The sequence below is a fragment of the Alosa alosa genome, chromosome 3, assembly GCF_017589495.1.
Source record: "Alosa alosa isolate M-15738 ecotype Scorff River chromosome 3, AALO_Geno_1.1, whole genome shotgun sequence".
NCBI classification, from domain to species: Eukaryota; Metazoa; Chordata; class Actinopteri; order Clupeiformes; family Clupeidae; genus Alosa; species Alosa alosa.
In genome coordinates this window covers 4,474,223-4,493,342 of record NC_063191.1, presented here as the reverse complement: position 1 = coordinate 4,493,342, position 19,120 = coordinate 4,474,223, and the positions used below count along the sequence as shown (strand labels likewise).

General features: G+C 41.1%; 1 protein-coding gene across 1 annotated transcript in view; it reads right to left on the bottom strand.

Moving 5' to 3' along the window:
- The window catches only part of LOC125291695 (GTPase IMAP family member 8-like), an 88,599-nt gene that overhangs the window by 60,247 nt on the left and 9,232 nt on the right, over positions 1–19,120 (bottom strand). Inside the window, 4 exon segments of the mRNA XM_048238531.1 lie at positions 244–273; positions 563–601; positions 17,655–18,365; positions 18,483–18,571. Of these exon segments, the coding sequence (XP_048094488.1) occupies positions 244–273; positions 563–601; positions 17,655–18,365; positions 18,483–18,513 (811 nt within the window). The 5' untranslated portion in view covers positions 18,514–18,571.

Genomic DNA, 19,120 nt, shown 5'->3' with positions numbered 1-19,120 from the left:
CCTGCGGCCTGCCTGCAAACCGCTTTCAAATCTAGCTTCTATTACTAAGATACAATCAATAAAATAAAACGAAAGCAGTGATTGGCTGCAAAAATAAAGAATGTTGCACGGCTTGTGCCTCAGATAACCTTAAGAAGAATTGACCAATGGCAGCAGTTAACGTTTAAAATATGAAATATGACAGTAGTTTGATGTCAGCAAGCAAGCTGGTGTATAATTTATGACTTGATGTCACATACTCACCAGCAGGGGGCAGTAGGCGGTTTCCTCTGACTGCCACCATTCACCAGATATGAGAACAAGACAGAGAAAGGGCAAAAAGCAGGAGTGGAGGCTACCCTGTCATTTCAAATTAATTACACTGGGTACTGTAATACCGTGGTAAGTATTTGAACAGACATGTTACATGTATGGAACACAATCACTGAAACAATGAATGTTCATTGAAAATACTTGCAACTGGGCATACTGTTGTATATTTTCAAACTAACCTGAATGTTAATTTTAATAGTTTTTCATTCACAAAAATCCCCAAAAAGTCATCATTATAGTCTGGACTTACATTCTATTAATTGGTCTTTGCTCCGTGCTCTCCTGAGACCTGGATCAAAACACAAAGATAAACTGGATAAGGTCACAACCAGCTTCTGTAGTACATTTTGAGGAGTATTTAACACTCTGAACTGTACTACGTGTGATATAATGAACTAGAGATGATACAGGTCCCTAATTTGTTTTTAACACAATAAGCACTATAAATGGGTACCCAGTCTGCACTAAAGTCTGCCAATTGACCTGTCGCTAAGCGCCACCCTTAGAACGCTGATGAGCCAATGACAGTTCAGCCTCAGCGGGACTCGGACATCAGCTCGGACAACTCCATAGGAAACAACAGGGAGGAGGCATAACATGACAAATTAATGGTTATTTATGGAGTTTATTAACTAAAAAAAACCCGACGGATAACCATTGTCAAATAGGGTGACCAGATGAGATTGGTTGAAATTCGGGACACTTTCTTTTCACCGGTGGTAGGCCTACAGCTAATTTTCAAACCTGTACCAAAACACATTTTTATTCAAACATCAAGTCTGCCTCAAAATACAACAGAGAAATCATAAACTCAAAATGTCATTGTGGGAAAAAAAAAAAAAAAAGCAATGACTGCGTAACAGTGCAAATCAGACCTTTCAGAATAAGGATAACAGCCTAACGCTAATAACAAGCCTTGCCAAAATTATGGGTCATTAAGTAAGAATACAAAAATAATTGTTAGATTAAGTAGATTATGTTAAACGACATGGACATTAGGCCGAACTTCCGGACGTATTATTATTTCCGGCGATTTGCACACACGCTGGCTCTGCCTGCCGCGCTGCCTGCACAATGTCCTTGGCCATGAAATCAGTGCATATTAAGCCCTAATTATAGAGCGTCAAAAAAACAAAGTAGCCGGGCTGCATCCAGACACTTAGCTGCCGTTGGGGGCTGCATGCTCTCTACGGACAGTTTTAATGTTTATCCGAAAATAACTACTCAGTATTCTGATTGAGTATAATTTTCAGGACAATTAGGCAGGATTCGGGATTGGGACCACTGCTTGGATATCGGGACTGTCCCGAATTTTTCGGGACGTCTGGTCACCCTATTCAAACGTTTTGCATGGGGGACGTGTAATACTGATAGCCGGTACCCCAAGAGGTTATATCATCACCAGTCATCAACCATCCATGTGTTGGCCCTCCTCTCACCCATCTCACCTGAAGTCCCATCCTTGAATGCCCTATTACTGTCACCCTATCTGGATTACTGGCCCGTACAGCCTAGTGACCCATCACCTGCCTACGACAATTCTGCCCGGATTCCTGGCCCGTCTGCACCACATGCCCCTTGACAACTCCCTTCCCCTGGACAAATCCAACGCTGGACTATTTGAACTTTCTGTCACTAAATCAGGATTAATGAATTATCAAAACAGATACGTAATCACCCCACCTCTTGTAACTTTCAGCTCAAGTGCTTTTTAACACCATATCTTATTCTCTACACCTGACTATCATATGCATTTGTCATGTATACAGACCTTACTGTCTCACCTTACTTTCTCAACTCCTACTCAAGCGAGTAGGACGCATTTCACCTATCCTTTTAGCAATTTCCACTCTTTTTCATTCTTTTATTTCATTTAGGATACAAGGATACAAGGATACAATGAAGTTTATTGTCACATGCATATAGTTACTGGAAGTAAGAAATGCAGTGAAATTATGTCTGGTGTCAACCTATTTGTGCATTAATGGGGGGAGTAAAGATGCAGTAGAAGAGGGGTTTAGTAGATTAAGTGGCAAGGGCTGCATAAAAAGGTGGGGGAGGATTGGGATTGGGTGGGGGCACCAACAAGGAGCACCCAAGAGCAACAGGGGCAAGGAAAAACTCCCTTACCAAGGAAGAAACCTTGGGCAGATCCACGGCTCAAGGGGGCTAACCCAACTGCCAGGGTCTTGGTGTGTGTGTTGGGGATGACAGGGAGATGGGATAGTGTGCTGTGTATGTGGGGGAGAGGGCAGTGTGCAATATGTGTGTTGGAGAAGCTTCCTCATGAGACAATGTGCTGTGTATTGGGGGCAGTGTGCTGTAAGTATGTTGGGGATGTGTGTTGGAGAAGCTTCCTGATGAAATAATGTGCTGTGTATGTAGGGGGCAGGGACTTACTATTGCAAGCAGAGTACTGTATGTAATGTATGTGAGTGATGACAGTGAAAGATGTGTGTGTGGGCGGGAGGGAGTGGAGCAGTGACTGTGTGTGTGTGTGTGTAGTGTGTGGGTAGGTGGGGGCAGTGTGCTGTAAGTATGTAAGAGGATGTGTGTTGAGAAGATCCTGAAGACAATGTGCTGTGTATGTGGGGCAGTGTGCAGCTAGTATGTAAAGGGAGGCTTACTGTAGCAAGCAGTGTGCTGTATGTATGTGAAGTGATGACAGTGATGATGTAAGTGTGTGTGTTGGGGATGGGGGTGGGGGTGGGGATGGGGGGCAACAAGACTGGCTAGGCAATCAAGGACATGGGTAGATGGAGGAGAAATCAAAAATAATAAATAAAAAGTGTGCAAAAGTTGGAGAGAAAGTCAGATATGTGTGTGTGTGTGTGTGTGTGTTTTGGCGTGTGATGAAATAAGAAAATAAATAAAAGGTCTGTAGCATAGGGAGAGGGATGTAAAAGTGCTAAAAGTCTTGTAGGTGTGTGTGTGTGTGTGTGTGTGTGTGGGGTCATGAGTGCTGAGGAGTGAATGAGTGCAAAGTCAGTATAGTGTGAGTTCAGAGTTGGGAAATGTTTGAGAGTGCTGAGGAGTGAATGTGTGCAAAGTCAGTATAGTGTGAGTTCAGAGTTCGGATGGCCTGGGGATAAAACTTCTCCTGAGTCTCTCAGTTCTGGCTTTGTGACTACATAGGCGTCTTCTTGATTTCAGCGGTAGGAATAATCCATTGTTAGGATGAGAAGAGTCCTTCAGAATCTTTTTGGGCTCTTAGGAGTACTCTTCTGGAATAGATATCTTGTAGAGCAGGGAGTTGAGTTCTTATAGTATGCGTTCAGCTGAGCGCACTACTCTCTGCAGAGTACTACAATCTCTAACTGTGGAGTTCCCATACCAGGTGATGATGCTGCTCAGTTAGAACACTCTCAACCGCTGAAGTGTAGAAGGCCTTCATGATGGATGTAGAAACTTTGAATTTCCTTAGCTGACGAAGGAAGTAGAGTCGTTGTCTGGACTTCTTTCAGAACATATTGAGGTTAACAGTCCATGTTATCAATTTACAAGCTAGTTTAGCAAAGACAGTGAAACCAGTACATTTAAATCCTGAAACTTTAGTGGTTAGTTTTTACTTTAAATGAGCCAGCCAAGTCAACGAGCAAAAAACTGAACGGCAATTCACCTTGAAGTTGGATTAAAACAAAAAGGCCTCCTCGCCAGAGACCCAGGAGATCATGCCGAAAATGTACTGAGCTAGAACAGAGGATTTACTTTGGAATCAAAGATGCATGCCCCTTCCATCAACGATCCAGATGAACTCTGAGAGGCATCTCATGAATTGAGTACAGCAACTACTGGAAATGCAGAGAATGTAACCCAGCAGTCTAATATCACTGCTAATAGAGCAGATGAATGCATCGAACTCACAAAGGGAAATGTGAGTACAGAGCCTTGGCACAGGCAAGGTGCCAGGACCAAAAAACAAAAACGTAATACAAGAACTGTAATACCTCAACACCAGTAAATTCAGATGTTAACTTCAGGGCCTCGTATCAGAAATACAGACAGATCAGCAAACTACTACAGGGCTTGTGGTCCTAAGGGAAGCCCACAGCCCCTAACACTATGGAACAGATTTGAATGCCTCCGGACGATGAGAGAGGGAAATTTCCCAGGGAACAGACCCAAAGCAGGCAGCCATCAAACCACAACAAAAGAAAGATGGGCACAGACAAGAAGCAGCACTCGACTTCTCTATTCATCCCACAACCCTCGGTTCTAGGCTTGACTTTGCTGTGAGACATATAAATGGGAAAAGGGATGATTGTATGTTGTTTCCCAAATGCTTCAGTGTCTGGACAAAAAACAAGCTTGCAGAACTGGTGTCAAAATATGCAACTATCAAGCGCATCATTGTGCATGTTGGAGCAAATGACATCTACAGAGAACAGCTGTATGTCAAAGAAGATTTCAAGGAACTTTTCTCGCCCTATATGGCTTGGAATACAAATTTCATCAGTGGCCCACCAGCAGAGGGCTTTGTATTTTCCAGACTATTCAGTTTAAACACCTGGCTCGCATAAAAACATGCTTTTCAGTTGGGATGAATTTTATTGACAATTTTAACCTTTTTGGAATCGCGAGGGAATACTTCCAGACCAAATAGCACAGAGCTGAGTTGGACTGGGGCCAAGATCTTAACCGAATACTATCACCTCTCTCTCCCTGCACCCAACATTTTTTTCTGCCAACCTTGAGCCGAGCCTCTGATAAGCTCAGTGGCCATACAGACGGAACAAGCCGGATGACATCAAACAACTCAGCTAACCAAAACACTCTGCACAGGGCTGAAACAGAGATATGCCCAACCTCCCCTGCTGTGGGGCCCTCTGATAACCACCGCTAGCCTCCACTGAAATGCAGACCTTGAGAAACATAAACAACCAGCTCCAACAATGCCAAGCCATGTCCCACTGGACAAGATAAGATGGTGCTGCTAAAATGACTCAAAAGTCAATCACTGGCGTCAAACTCCCTGGAATCTCAGCAAACAAATGGATGTGATGAGCATGAGGAGATAGCACCTATCAAAGCTGCTGAGAGGATATCAGAAAGGAAGGGTCATGTTGTAACACCAGTACCAATACCCCTCCCACCTCCGTCGTCTCCTTGTCACCACAAAGACACAACAACATGGAATACACTACTGGAATACATGCTGAAAGCCGGAGGCGCCTGCAACAAACTTCCCAGAACCTCAGCAGGCAGATGGAGACTCTGGATCAATTTTCAACCCCAACCTCCTTGATTTCCCATCACCACCCACACCCAATCACGTCCCCACCCAATCAAACTCCCAGGCCACACAAAACCCCTAATCTCCCATCCCCATCCCCACCCCTTCATCCCACCACCCACTCAAACTCCACAGGATCCCCTGAATACCCATCACCATCCCCACCCAAGCACATGATGTTCCCTGCAAGAATGGAGAGGCTGCTACCAGTAGCCATGCAGAGTTTTACTAGCCCAAGATCATTAGCACCAAAGAAGTTGGAAGGGCACCTCCACCCCCTCGCCCTCCCCCTCCCCATTTAGAAGGATCTCTTAAGCAGCAGCAACCTCTTAGTTCACTTTCTGTAAAGCGCCATGATACATGTGTAATGTTTTGGCGCTCTATAAGCACAATAAATAAAAAAATAATTAAAATTAGTTAGAAAACGGGGTATATTTCCATCAACAGTAGCCTACAGGACGTCTCTCGCTTTTGCAACAGCATACATAATGTAGGCTACTAAGCCAACAACGTGGGCACAGGTTCCCTGTTAAATCCCAAGATGAAAATGCTCATTAACCAACTACTATATTCTTACTACATCAAATATTAATGTAACCTAACATATCTTAGTATCAATCATCCACTAGCTAGCATTACAGTTTTTCTCGATTGCTTTTACCTGCTTAAGTAAACTAGAGCCCACTTGGTCTGCATGCGAATGTGTTCACACATTTTCATTGGGTTCACACATTTCTCACACCCTTTTGCAAAACAGTTAACACAGGTGTCATTCAAAAGGCCCAAACTCTATTGGTTTTCCCATGCTAAACAAAAGGAAAACATCTTTTCGAAGGGGGTATAGATTCCTTGAATAAGTCTGAATCTCTGATACACCTGTGTGAAACTCCTTTGCACAATTCTTCAATCAGCAATCATTCATTATACATAAGAGATGTCTGTTCTGTGTTGCTATTTGCAAGTATGGATCTAATGCACATTTAGACAAAGTACTGTATTGCCTATTTGGTGGAGAAAACAGTACAAAAGGTGTTTACTGTAGGTCTATTTCGATGAAAGTTGTAGTTCAATGAAATTTACATTACAGTTTTTCTCGATCGTTTTGATACCTGTGTCAACTCTGACATCACGTTCTCAAAACAGTTAACACCTGTGTCTGAACAAAAGCACTCTGGACAAAATGACACATTTTGCTTGCAAAAGGCTGTTACTCTCTCAAAACACTTAAAACATGCAGCAAAAGCAAATCTTGCCTTCAAACACTACAACTTGTCCTCAATTCAAAACACTGATTTTAATCAATCATTACACACTGGGCAACAAAATGCAAAATCTAGTTCTCAAAATGAGCTTTTTTTACTATGTCTGTTTCATTACTTTCTCATTTTTCTGGTATCAGAAAAAAACTCTGAAAAGACCAAATGTACTGAATAAAAAAAATATTTATTCATTCCTCCCAAGATGTAACTGTCATTGACATGTAAGACATACAGCAAAACACTATAGCAAGATACTGTAAATGTCCTTGAACTACAACTTTCATCGAAATAGACCTACAGTAAACACCTTTTGTACGGTTTTCACCACCAAATAGGCAATACAATACTTTGTCAAATGTGCATTAGATCCAAACTTGCAAATAGCAACACAGAACAGACATCTCTTATGTATAATGAATGATTGCTGATTGAAGAATTGTGCAAAGGAGTTTCACACAGGTGTATCAGAGATTCAGACTTATGCATGGAATCTATACCACCTGTGAAAAGATGTTTTCCTTTTGTTTAGCATGGGAAAACCAATAGAGTTTAGGGCTTTTGAATGACACATGTGTTAACTGATTTGCAAAAGGGTGTGAGAAATGTGTGAACCCAATGAAAATGTGTGAACACATTCGCAAGAGATGACTTCTGCTGTGCAAAGAATGTAGTGATGAAGATCAAGTGGGTTCCAGTTTACTTAAGCAGGTAAAAGCAATCGAGAAAAACTGTATCTTACTAGGTGTTTGCTGTATGTCTTACAATGACAGTTACATCTTGGGAGGAATGAATAAATTATTTTTTTATTCAGCACATTTAGTCTTTTCACAGTTTTTTCTGATACCATAAAAATGAGAAAGAACAGACATAGCAAAAATGCTCATTTTGAGAACTAGATTTTGCATTTTGTTGTCCAGTGTGTAATGATTGATTAAAGAGTGTTTTTGAATTGGCAACAAGTTGTGGTGTTTGAAGGCAAGATTTGCTTTTGCTGCATGTTTTAAGTGTTTTGAGAGAGTAACAGCCTTTTGCAAGCAAAATGTGTCATTTTGTCCAGAGTGCTTTTGTTCAGACACGGGTGTTAACTGTTTTGAGAACGTGATGTCAGAGTTGACACAGGTATCAAAACGATGGAGAAAAACTGTAACGTCAGTGGTTTTTGCACGGTGATTTGCACGGCTACTTGCCACAACTGCTTGTCACCTTGTATGTATTCTAAAGTTTTGAATACACCCCTCCATAGCATAATTAAGTCTTTTGATAGCTTCTGGAGGAAAGTAAATCCTTTATCGACCAAAACGTCCTCAAAGCCTGCTTTCATATACTGTTAGCTGCCATTGTCCACAATGTATTTCTAATCAAGTCTGGTTTGTTTGTCCGAGTTTTCACACGGTAACAATGGGGGGCGGAGCTTAGCGACAGGTCAATTATTGTTCTCCTTGTTACATACAGAGGCGGGCATGGGCTGCAATTTAATTAACAGCAATAATGCCAGGGGGTCAAAATGTTGCCCTTACAAAACTAAAGGAAATAAATATGTCTTCTGGAGACTGGATATATATATATATATTTATATATATATTATTGTTGTCAAAATAACTGATTAATTTCAATTAATTTGAGAAAAAATAACTGATTAAAAAAAATAACGCAGATTAATCGATTCCGTATGACCTTTGACCCTGAGCCGTTCTAGTCAGTAACCATTAGACTGTAAAATGAAGGAGAGAGAAGAAAATGTGCTGCCTAGATCATTGGTTGGAACATTTACTTTTAAAAAACAGCCTGACTTTATAAAAAATAAAGTGTTGTTTTAAATAAAGCACTCTGCAATGTCTGCAGCAAGGAATTTGCATATCACCGAGTCGCACATCAATGCAAAGAAATAGTGTTGACATTGAGGGGAGTGTTAATTAATTTTCATTGTGTCCCCGGTTATATCTGTGGCCTGAAATGCCTTGTATGTGAAAAAAAACTTCTTCCCGAAACACTTTTCAATTTATTTCCTCAGCATATTAGGTCATATCATAGATTATTATATAGAAAGGCGGATAGGGCCATTTGGGAGGAATGTCCTCATGACGTTATTATGACGGGAGTCTCATGCTGCTTCCTTATGTTGGAATATGCGAAAATAAACAGAAATCGAAGGGATACCTCTTATATCGCGGATTTCTGGGTAACAATGGTAAGCTAGCCTACTGAAAAACGTTGGATATTCTGTTATTTTCTGCTGTTGGCTAAATAGATAGACACACATATAGGGAAAAACACTTGATATTAAATGTATGTGCTACAATGCAGGCCTGTTAACTGTATGACAACAGTGGTTTATTTAAACTACATCATAAGAATTTATTTAGTCAGTCATCATGCTCATTTTAATGAGTAAGAATGAAAGTTCTGCTGTATTTATTGCAAACAAAATTCCGCGATATCTCCCGCGAGTCACGTCAGGCAGACTGTAGCCTGTCTGTCTGGGATGAGCTGCCCTCTGTTGTAGCTCCTCCCGGCTAGCCTCTGAAGATCACGTTTACGTAGAAAGCCAGACCAAGTCAGACTCAGTCAAAGTCGAACACGCCTAGTGCTGCAGGAGACGTTTGGGAGCACGGTAAGGTCACTTGGCAGTTAGCCTATCTGAACATGCAATAGTATTCAGCTTAGAGATAGAGAATAAAATGTTTAAAGTTGTTTCATGTTTAATGAAGTAGGCTATCAAACCATTTAGGCTAGATATTTAAGTCATGATCCATCCATTTCAATAACCTGGCAGCTTCGAAAATCTAAGGCTGAACGTTCATACATATTCAACATATTCTGTTTAGGTTACTATGTTATAGTAGCTTAGGTTAGTAGACCTAGTTCATAAAACAGAGTAGGCAAACCTTTTTATAATTCGTCATAAGTCGACGACATAGGCTAGTTGTTTAACTAACCCAACCAGTTATCGACACTCGCGATGGTTTCCTTGCCAAAGTTGCCATGATACAGCTTTGCTAGGTCCACATCCTAGGCAAATTGTCTCGCTGGTCAGGCTGTTGTGTATGGAAGGCCAACAGGGACAAAAGTACTCTTCCTTCTTGGCTGCAGTGTTAGTCGCAGAGATGCTGTTGGTATTGTCTGCAGGGCGGTAGGCTACTAATGTCATTAACCCATAATATTTCGATGCACCTGGAAGGCCATATTAATCTTATTTTCATTATCTCATGTCTGGCTGATCATTATTGTCTGTCATCGTCTGTTACTGTCATTGGTTATGTGTCTACATAATATGTAGGCCCCATACATTGTGTTCAAGTTGATTTAACTAATGGCAACGTTATGCATCATGGCTGTTTATTTGGCTCATGCTAGGTCCTTTTGAAAATGTTATGTCTCCTCTCTAACCACTCCATTCCTCCTTGCAGGTCTTCAGGCTGTAGGGACTAGAACAAGATCTTTCCTCTAACTCTTTGTTGCCAAAAGAGCAACACCTCTAGCAGGCACAAACTCTCCTTCAGGCCAATACTGCATTCACCCTTATACTTTTTCCTAGCACAATGCACTTTGCTTGTCGTCATTCGTAATCTCCCATTAAGTCATGGCAGCCGCAAGCACAGGGATGGCATTCCTTCCCATTTCTTCATTACTTAACATCTTAATAATCTTTCAATTTCAGGAGCAGCTCCTCTTCGTTTAATGTAAATGCCTCTCTCTTTAATTTAAGGGTATGCATCTGTTGGCAGTGGAGTACTGACCCTCACCGTAACTATCTACTTCATGCAGGGATGCGGGGCTGGTTCACATAGGCCTATAGCCAAAACGTTCATCGAGGGACAGTGCTTTGGTTCATATTTAGTCTTACTTCATCCAGGTCATGTGATGTCAACTTATTTACCTCCTCATCTAAGCTTATACGCTAACCCTGTAGCCTACTCTTCATGTCTTTATCCCACCACAGTAGGAGCAGCAGCATTAGTGAACTTGCATTGTTTAATCATTAGATTTTGTAATTCACTATCGAATATCCATACGTCCTCGAATCTCAATCACATAATTCTCAATAGTCATATAATAAAATCAATCAGCAATTATTAGTCTAAATCACCAATTCACTCTAACTATTTAATTTACAAGGTCTGTGATGCTGGTTCACATATTCTAAACACCCACTTCCTCTTGGCTCTGGAGCAGTGCTTTGTTACTCATTTAATCTTATTTCACCCAGTCAGCATGATGAGGATTACTCTTCCATCTCTTGTCTTTATTTAGTTATATGCTAAACCATCCTCAGCGACCAAAGTGCTAGTGTACTCCAGCTATGTATCTGTTGATTGTATTTTGTCTTGTCCTGTTGTGTCCTTAGGTCTGCTGCTGGTTAGTTAACCCTGGCTCTCTTTTCACTCCCTATCAATTCACTCCTTGAATGTGTTCCTCATGGCTTTTCTATGGGTTCATGCTGCTGGGGAATTTTGTTCTGACAGCCAGGTCTTAACCCTTCTCAGGATCTGGCTTGCTCAGCCATCCTCTTCTCCTCCCACTTCTATAGTGTAATTCTGAAACATTCTAAAATGGACACCTCAGGTCTTTGTCATTATCAGAGATTCTAATATAAATAACTCTTCTGTCCCTATACTTCTATGATCAACTATCTTAAACTTCGCCACACACTTCTCCTAATGCACCTCTCTTTCTTCTACCCACTGGGTTATCTATGTCTAAACAATGGTTCAGAATCCACTTGTCGACAGCGGTTGGTAGCTGCGGGCTCTCAACCTCCCCAATATACTGGGCTATTCCTTTTCGATCGGGCGCTGCAACGTCAGCAGCCGCTCTAGGATTACCTGCATCCTCAATCAAGTTGCTTTCGGAAGATGGTCTTCGCCGGCCACGAGTCCCTATATAAGACCTCAGGATCAAGCCCTTCTAGATGCTAAATAGCTCTCGAAGCGCCAAATAAGGTAAGCTACCTTTCAAAGGTCTGGTGGTGGTTATTCGGCTCAGCTAAAGCATTATTTTAATTATGATGGACCCGAGCCACTCTTCTCCAGTCACTACGCACAGCCGCACTTTAGGCACAGAATAAAGCGTTAATACATTCTAGTCACTCACGCACCGCCGCTTTGGTCTAGCTTCTGCAAGCAAAACCTCGGGTAATCTCACGCCACAACAGTTAATTTCCTTTATCCTACCATCACCCCACTTCACTCATCATATACATACGCCTTCGACTCGCAGTCGACTCGAATCATAATCATCAAATCGCAATCATCAATCGTTATCGAACCAACAATCATTAAGCACTTTCCACGGGATTTGCACCACATTGCATTACATTCTTGCGTAAGAACCGAAGCCATTTAAAGCTCTGAGCTTGTGCAAGCTCCTCGACTTCGCTGTAATCGCTGCAGACCATGCTGGTCATTTTCTTCTTTTCACCAGAGAGTGCTCAAGCTTTCCAACGGTTTCTCTATACCTTTTCTCTCTGAACGTATTACCTATGGACAATGTCTATCATGTTTTCCTGTCTCGTTTAGCTAACGTTACCTATGCTGCTCATCTTATTTTGGGGGGCCTTTCCAAAAGCAAGGTGCAAAAGCATGGCTCACTCTTTTCATCTTGCCCTTGGCCTTGGATCTTGCCCTTGGATCTGCTTTAGCTCCATTCCGTTGCAGGATGCGACTTGCTCACGGAAACAAGTCATCACATTTAGGGGTCGTACTTAAATCGGATATAATCTGTCATGGACACTACACCGTGCTGTTATTTGGGTAAGTCAACATAATTAATTCATTAATCTAAACCTTGCCGTTTACATTTCTATCCTAATAGTAGGCCTATACGTTGTGCTATTTAGCTTTCTTTAACATGGCTTTACCTCTGCCGGATGGTCAGTAGTCTGTTAATTTCATCTGCTGTACATCTTGTCCTCGCAGCTTCTGTTCACCATTGAACCGTAACAAATGGAGTTCACAAACTGTAATATTTTGCATCAACTTGCTTATCAATTAAGAGCTAGCTACTCCATTTGCTTGTCACAAGGGTCACAAGAATCTATTGACTGTATGGTTACTGAGTTCTTGATTACTAAAGACTCACTCAGCAGTAATGAGCATTTCGTAATCGGTGTACTTCCTCTTGCAAATGTCTGGTGGTGGTTATCTAAATTGAATCATATTACTCATCTCTTCGTTTCTGGTGCCCTATCCCGCTGCACTAACCCTGAGCATCTGCAACTGGGCGAGCTCTATTCTGCTGCACTGACCCTGAGCATCTGCAACTGCAGGGCTCTATCCCCTGCACTGACCCTGAGCGTTTCTAATTGCAAGCTCATCGTCCTGCACGTTGTTAGTTAACCCTTAAGCTAAGCTTCTGCAAGCACTAGTCACTCAAGCAGTCTTGTTCAAAGGGTTGAACATCTGCAAGCTCAATTCCCTTCCATAACTTTAAATCAATCATAGAATTTGAGTCACAGGTGGTCGAATCAATCATCCTCATCAAATCAGTTTATTTTATTAATAGTATATTCTTCATGTGTCTCTGTCTGTCTCGCTTTCTCTGATTCATCTCCCAAGCTCAACCGGATAATACAACATGCACTGTTTAATATTGTTATGCTCTATTTCAGAGAGGATAATACAACATGAACTGTTTAATATTGTTATGCTCTATTTCAGAGAGGATGACCATCTAAGCATTCTGGTGGGTATTTTTATTTCTTATTCTTTGGGGGTAGGCTCCGCCCATGCCGTCTCATACCGGCAGGATCTGAAAGGGTCTGCACACTCGGTGACCTGGACCGATGACGGGGCCTATGCCAAAGTCTTATTGTTGCTTATGCCTTTTTGTATATCCTTTGATGGATTAAAACGTGTGTTAACTTTCATTGTACCTCCCTGAGTCTTTCTGATAGAAATTATACTCTGCAGTGCAAAGATGCCCACTAAAGACAAGTTTTAAATAAACTTCTCACGTTTTCTGAAAATTGTTCCATGTGCCATTTTTTTAAATTTTTTATTTGAGCCCCTGCCCCTTCAAAGGTCTCCGCACGCCCCTGTTAATCACAGAGTATGTAATGAATGCGATTACATTTTTTAATCGATTGACAGCTCTAATTAATATATATATATATATATATATATGCATTGTATCGTATCGTGTAGTGATTTATTAGCTGTGCAGTGTGTATTATTATTCCCAGCCATAGCCACCAGGCCGGAGACCGGCTTTTTTCGATACAGTCCTGTTTGTCGCGCTGATGGAAAGCATCTGGATGAAGATTCACTCTCCTCCCGCTTGACTGTCTGTTCCTCCTCGTCATCCAACATTATTATATTAACTCAAAAGTTATTTTAGAGAAATCAGTCTGTTTTTTTTCTCCGATTGAAGAATCTTCACATTGTATCGTGTAGTGATTTATTAGCTGTGCAGTGTGAGTTGAAATGTCCAGGAATATTTCAACTCATGGAACATCTCTCGGCCAATCAGAAACAAATAAATAAAACCCATTTGTTGTATAAGTGTGTGTGTGTATATGTATGTATGTGTATGTATATATATATATATATATATATATATATATATATATATATATATATATAAATAATCCCAGCACAAAAGCTATCCAGCTAATCTACCAAGGCCAACAGTACTGCTGGATCATTAGGGTTTAGATGAGCAGGGAGTACATGTTAGGCAAAAAATCTACCCAGCATGCTTTAACATGTTGCCCACCTGATGCAAAGTCTGTAAATTATGGAAGAATATGATCATTTGGTCTCATACTCACATGTCACATCCAGCATTTCTTTCCACTCCTCCAGCTGTTTATCTCTCTCCTCCAGCTGTTTATCTGTCTGCACACTCTGTGACCTGGACCGAGGACGGGGTCTATGCCAAAGACTGTCTTATTGTTGCTTATGCCTTTTGTATATCCTTTGATGGATTAAAACGTGTGTTAACTTTCATTGTACCTCCCTGAGTCTTTCTGATAGAAATGGAAGCTTTAGCGTAAATTCTGTCAGGAAGACTCAATGCAATGCATACTCATTCATTCATTACTTCCGTCCAATCACCAGTCTGCATCAGCCTTTATAATCACTTTGCTTTGCACCTGCCTGTTGCTTTCAGGTGCCGATTTTCAATGTTCCCACCCTCCCTCCCTAACCACCACCAGTTTGGCCTTGTCCAGATGTCCAGGGGGTAGGCTCCGCCCCTGCCGTCTCATACCGGCAGGATCTGAAAGGGTCTACACACTCGGTGACCTTATTGTTGCTTATGCCTTTTGTATATCCTTTGATGGATTAAAACGTGTGTTAACTTTCATTGTACCTCCCTGAGTCTTTCTGATAGAATTGATAAACTGTGCATTGTCACTTTAAGAGAGTCTAAACGGTTCTCACAACGTCCTTTTGCCAGCTATTGCTCACAATGGATAAGGCTGATAGGCCTACTCTAGCCTTGTTTGTTTGAACCACATTGACAACACAATACTAAGTTATTACAAGGAGCCTTCATTGTTAGGATATGGAAACATGTAATGAGTTGCTGCTAGCATGACTTTTCTGTTTGCAGTTGGTCATTAAATGTGCAGTATGAGCATGGTAGCCACCTAGCTATCTGAATGGAATAAGCTATGTTTCAATCGGCATTATGCTTAACAAACGCTAGTTAGTCTGTTAACATTCATATTTGCAAGCCTCCAAGCACAGACGTCATCATTTTAAATCCTATCCTTTTCCCTCTTTCTTTTTCTATTTTTAGCCGCCAACAGCTTTTTTTTGCTGTATCGATCTTTTTCCATAGATGGCAACTCACTACTCGTAGCTTGTAGGCCTATCTGCTCACTCAGCGTTCACGGCGCCCCACTCCCTCTTCTATGTCAAAATTCTATGATGGAATCTTATGAGATAGGGCGCCTACTCTAGCCTGTTAGTCCTCTAAAATGTTATAGAACATTGAGAAAATTTTGAAATGATTTAGAAATGGACAGCAGTGGCTACATATAGAAAATACCAAATATGTTATAACATTTTTTTTACCATCGCTTTGGCGCCCCCATGGAGCTGCGCCCCTATGCGCCGCATATAGCGCATACCCACTTTTTGCGCCACTGCAACCCTGGAACTGACTGACTCTCTGTCTCTCTCTTGTTTGTGTGCACGCTCTAAGCAGCCTACGTTTCAAATTATGGTAACCTAAGGTAGCCTAACGTTCAAGTTAGATCTGCTGCATGAAGGAGAGTGAGAGGAAACCCGTGTCCTGCTTTTATATTTGATAAATAGGTCCATCTCATCTCACAGTTCCAATGCATGATCCGAATAATTTGTTAGTCAACTTTGCAAAATCGAAAACTTTACACTCGAAACATTCGGGGCTGAAGCCCCGGCGAAATCGGCTGGCGACGCCCCTGATAAAATATATAAACTCACGCTATGTAAGGGATAATGTATAGAACGCCGGTCATTATTGGGAAAATAAGTCCCGACAGGGCGGAACGGACCCTGCCTGGCGCTTGCGGAGGGGTCTTGTTCCTTCCCTGAAGGGACTTCCTAATAATGACCGGCTACATTATACCGCTTATTAAATGGCTACTTGCCAAAATGAAATAATAAACTCCCCACGATATGACTTTAGCCTACATAGCCTAGCCTATTTGTTACTGTTCATCGTGGCATTTGCTGAGAAACAAATAGTTCGCAACAACACACGCTGAACTTGAATCAAACATTCTTTAGAACACAGCTGATCAATCGTCTGCTTTCACTTTTGAATGAAGTTCCAGTCCTTCGGCGTGAGTGATATGAAAGACGTATCAGAAGCACAACCCGTTGCCATTGACAGCGGTAATTATATGTTTGCAGCGGTAATTACATGAAAATATTTTAGCGTAGAACTTTGGGAAATCCCATTCAAGTCAATACTTGCCTTGTGAAGAGCCGTGTAATTATGTTGGTTCGGTTTGAAGATATAGTGGTTATATTAATTACTATATATTAATAGTAATTATTAATCTCTGGGCCAAATAACTCAAAAATGAATTCGAACACATCTGCAGTTGTGCAGTACTCCCTGAAAATGTCAAACATCAAGCATTAATTGTTCAAACGTAATGACCAAAGGAACTTAGTGACTTTAAAAAGCTGCATTTTATCAGAATGACCCTGTTTTTTAAGCCTCCATATCTGAGAAAAGAAAGTAGATACAAGCCTAAACTTTTGCACAGTAGTTGTTGGGTATTATAGTATTACTGACATAAAGTATGAAGCAAATCCAAGATGGTCAGACGGGAACATTTTCTAAAATCTGTTGATTTGGCACGGAAAGACCCCTCAAATCTAAGAAAGTTGCATATTCGTTTTTTTTCCGCGGAGAAGCGATAGGGGGAGATGAAGCACCCACCAAACGACCCAGAAAGTGTTGTAGAACCATCAGAACGACTCTCAACCTGCATAATTAAGGTCATTTTAGCTAAAATTGTTGCATAGTGCAACTCTCTACTTTCCTATAATCAATTCAGATATGTAATAACAAACCTTCCAATGTGATATTGTAGCTGTTTTAAGTAAATGTTAGTTTACTATTGTTATTATATTATTATTAATATTTTATGTATTTTTTATTTTTCCCTTCCTCTTTTATGTTATGTAGGTTATTTATTTAATTTTGTTTTATTTACCACAATTATTATACTATATCTCTTGTTATTTCATTGTTACTGTTATCTTGGCTTCACTGAAAATGAGGACTACCCTCAATGAACTTCCGAGAATAAATAAAGGTTGAATGAATGAATGAATGAATGAAAATCCTCAAACCAGTAACATAGCCCACTCCAATACAGTTGTTTGTGTACAAGTTTCTTAACTCACCCAACAATGTTCTAAGAGACTCTCTGTGTCTCTTCACCTTCATCATCCTCTCTTTTACTCTCTCTTCTTTTCTCCTCCTCTTCTCCTCCAACTCTTCTATTCTCTGTTTCTCCATCTTATAATGTTGTTCTCTGCTTCCTGCCACCATCTCTTCTATCTTCTCCATCAGCTGTGTAACCTGCATGTGATCATCTCTCTTCTGGTTGTTGAGGACATGATATCTGTTCCCACATTCCTCTACCAGCCAGTGCAGACTCTCTCCTTCACTCTCAATGTGCTGCTCAATGGGTGTGTCTCCCAGCCAGTCTCCACAGGTGAACAGCACTATAGTGTGACTCCACACTCTCTCACTGAGAAGCTCCAGGTGTTCCTGCACTGATCTTCTCTCTGTCTCTGTAAATGGAATGTCCAAAGGTATGACCAGCAGTAGAGCGTGGGGTCCAGGAGGACACAGAGACACACTGAGCTCAATCTGCTCTCTAGTCAGTTCAGGAGTGTCCTTTAGCTGATAATTCCTCCACCATCCTGGAGCCTCCACCACAGTGACCTGCCTCCCTGCTACTTCTCCCTGTCTCTTCACACACTGAGCTGTTCTCCCTACAGTATCAAACTCCTCTCTGCCCAGGATGGTGTTTCCTGATGAACTCTTCCCACCATATCCATATCCCAGCAGTACAATCCTCAGGTCTGAGAGATTCTGAGCATCATGTCCTGCAAAAACAAACAGATTTCTTTTCAGAATCAGCAATGATGATTTCTATATATGTTTGCAATTACAATATACATTATAGAAATTACTGTTTTGAGAATTACTGTTAGATAACTCACCCAAATGGAACATAAATTCACGAGTTGCCATTTGCCTTGATTCACAGAAGTTGTCTTACAGGAGTGTTCATATCAATGGTCATTCTCTCCTTTAAGCATGTGAAGTGAGATATGAAATTAAGGCTGAGAACCACAGAGCAGTTCAGTTTTACAAAGAGTGAATTGTCCACACCACTGATATAATTCCATGATTTATTTATTAACTCATTGGTTCTCAATACCAATTTCAAGGTTTTTGCTTGAAATTGCACAGTGCCTGCATCAGAGGCCACTATTCCCAACTGGTTTGGCCTATAATCAAATGCTTGACCTCTTTGGAAAACACTGTAGTTTCTTGGAAAACAATCAAATTAACTGTGTGATGTACTGACACAGAGTTCTAGAATGTTGTTTCTTCTTTCTGCTGGATAACAAGCATCTCTGAACTGATCACATTTCAGCCCTCTACTGTAGGTCACTTGATATGACTTAGAAACACAACTCAGCCCTAGCACCAGGTCTTGTGAAACTGTGTTCAAAAGTAGGTCAATATAGAATGAAAATATGAATACTTTAGACCATTATTTGCCAAGGTATGCTCATGTGTTTTGTAAAATGCCCTATGGAAACTCCCTATAGGACTTTTGGTTATCCAAAAT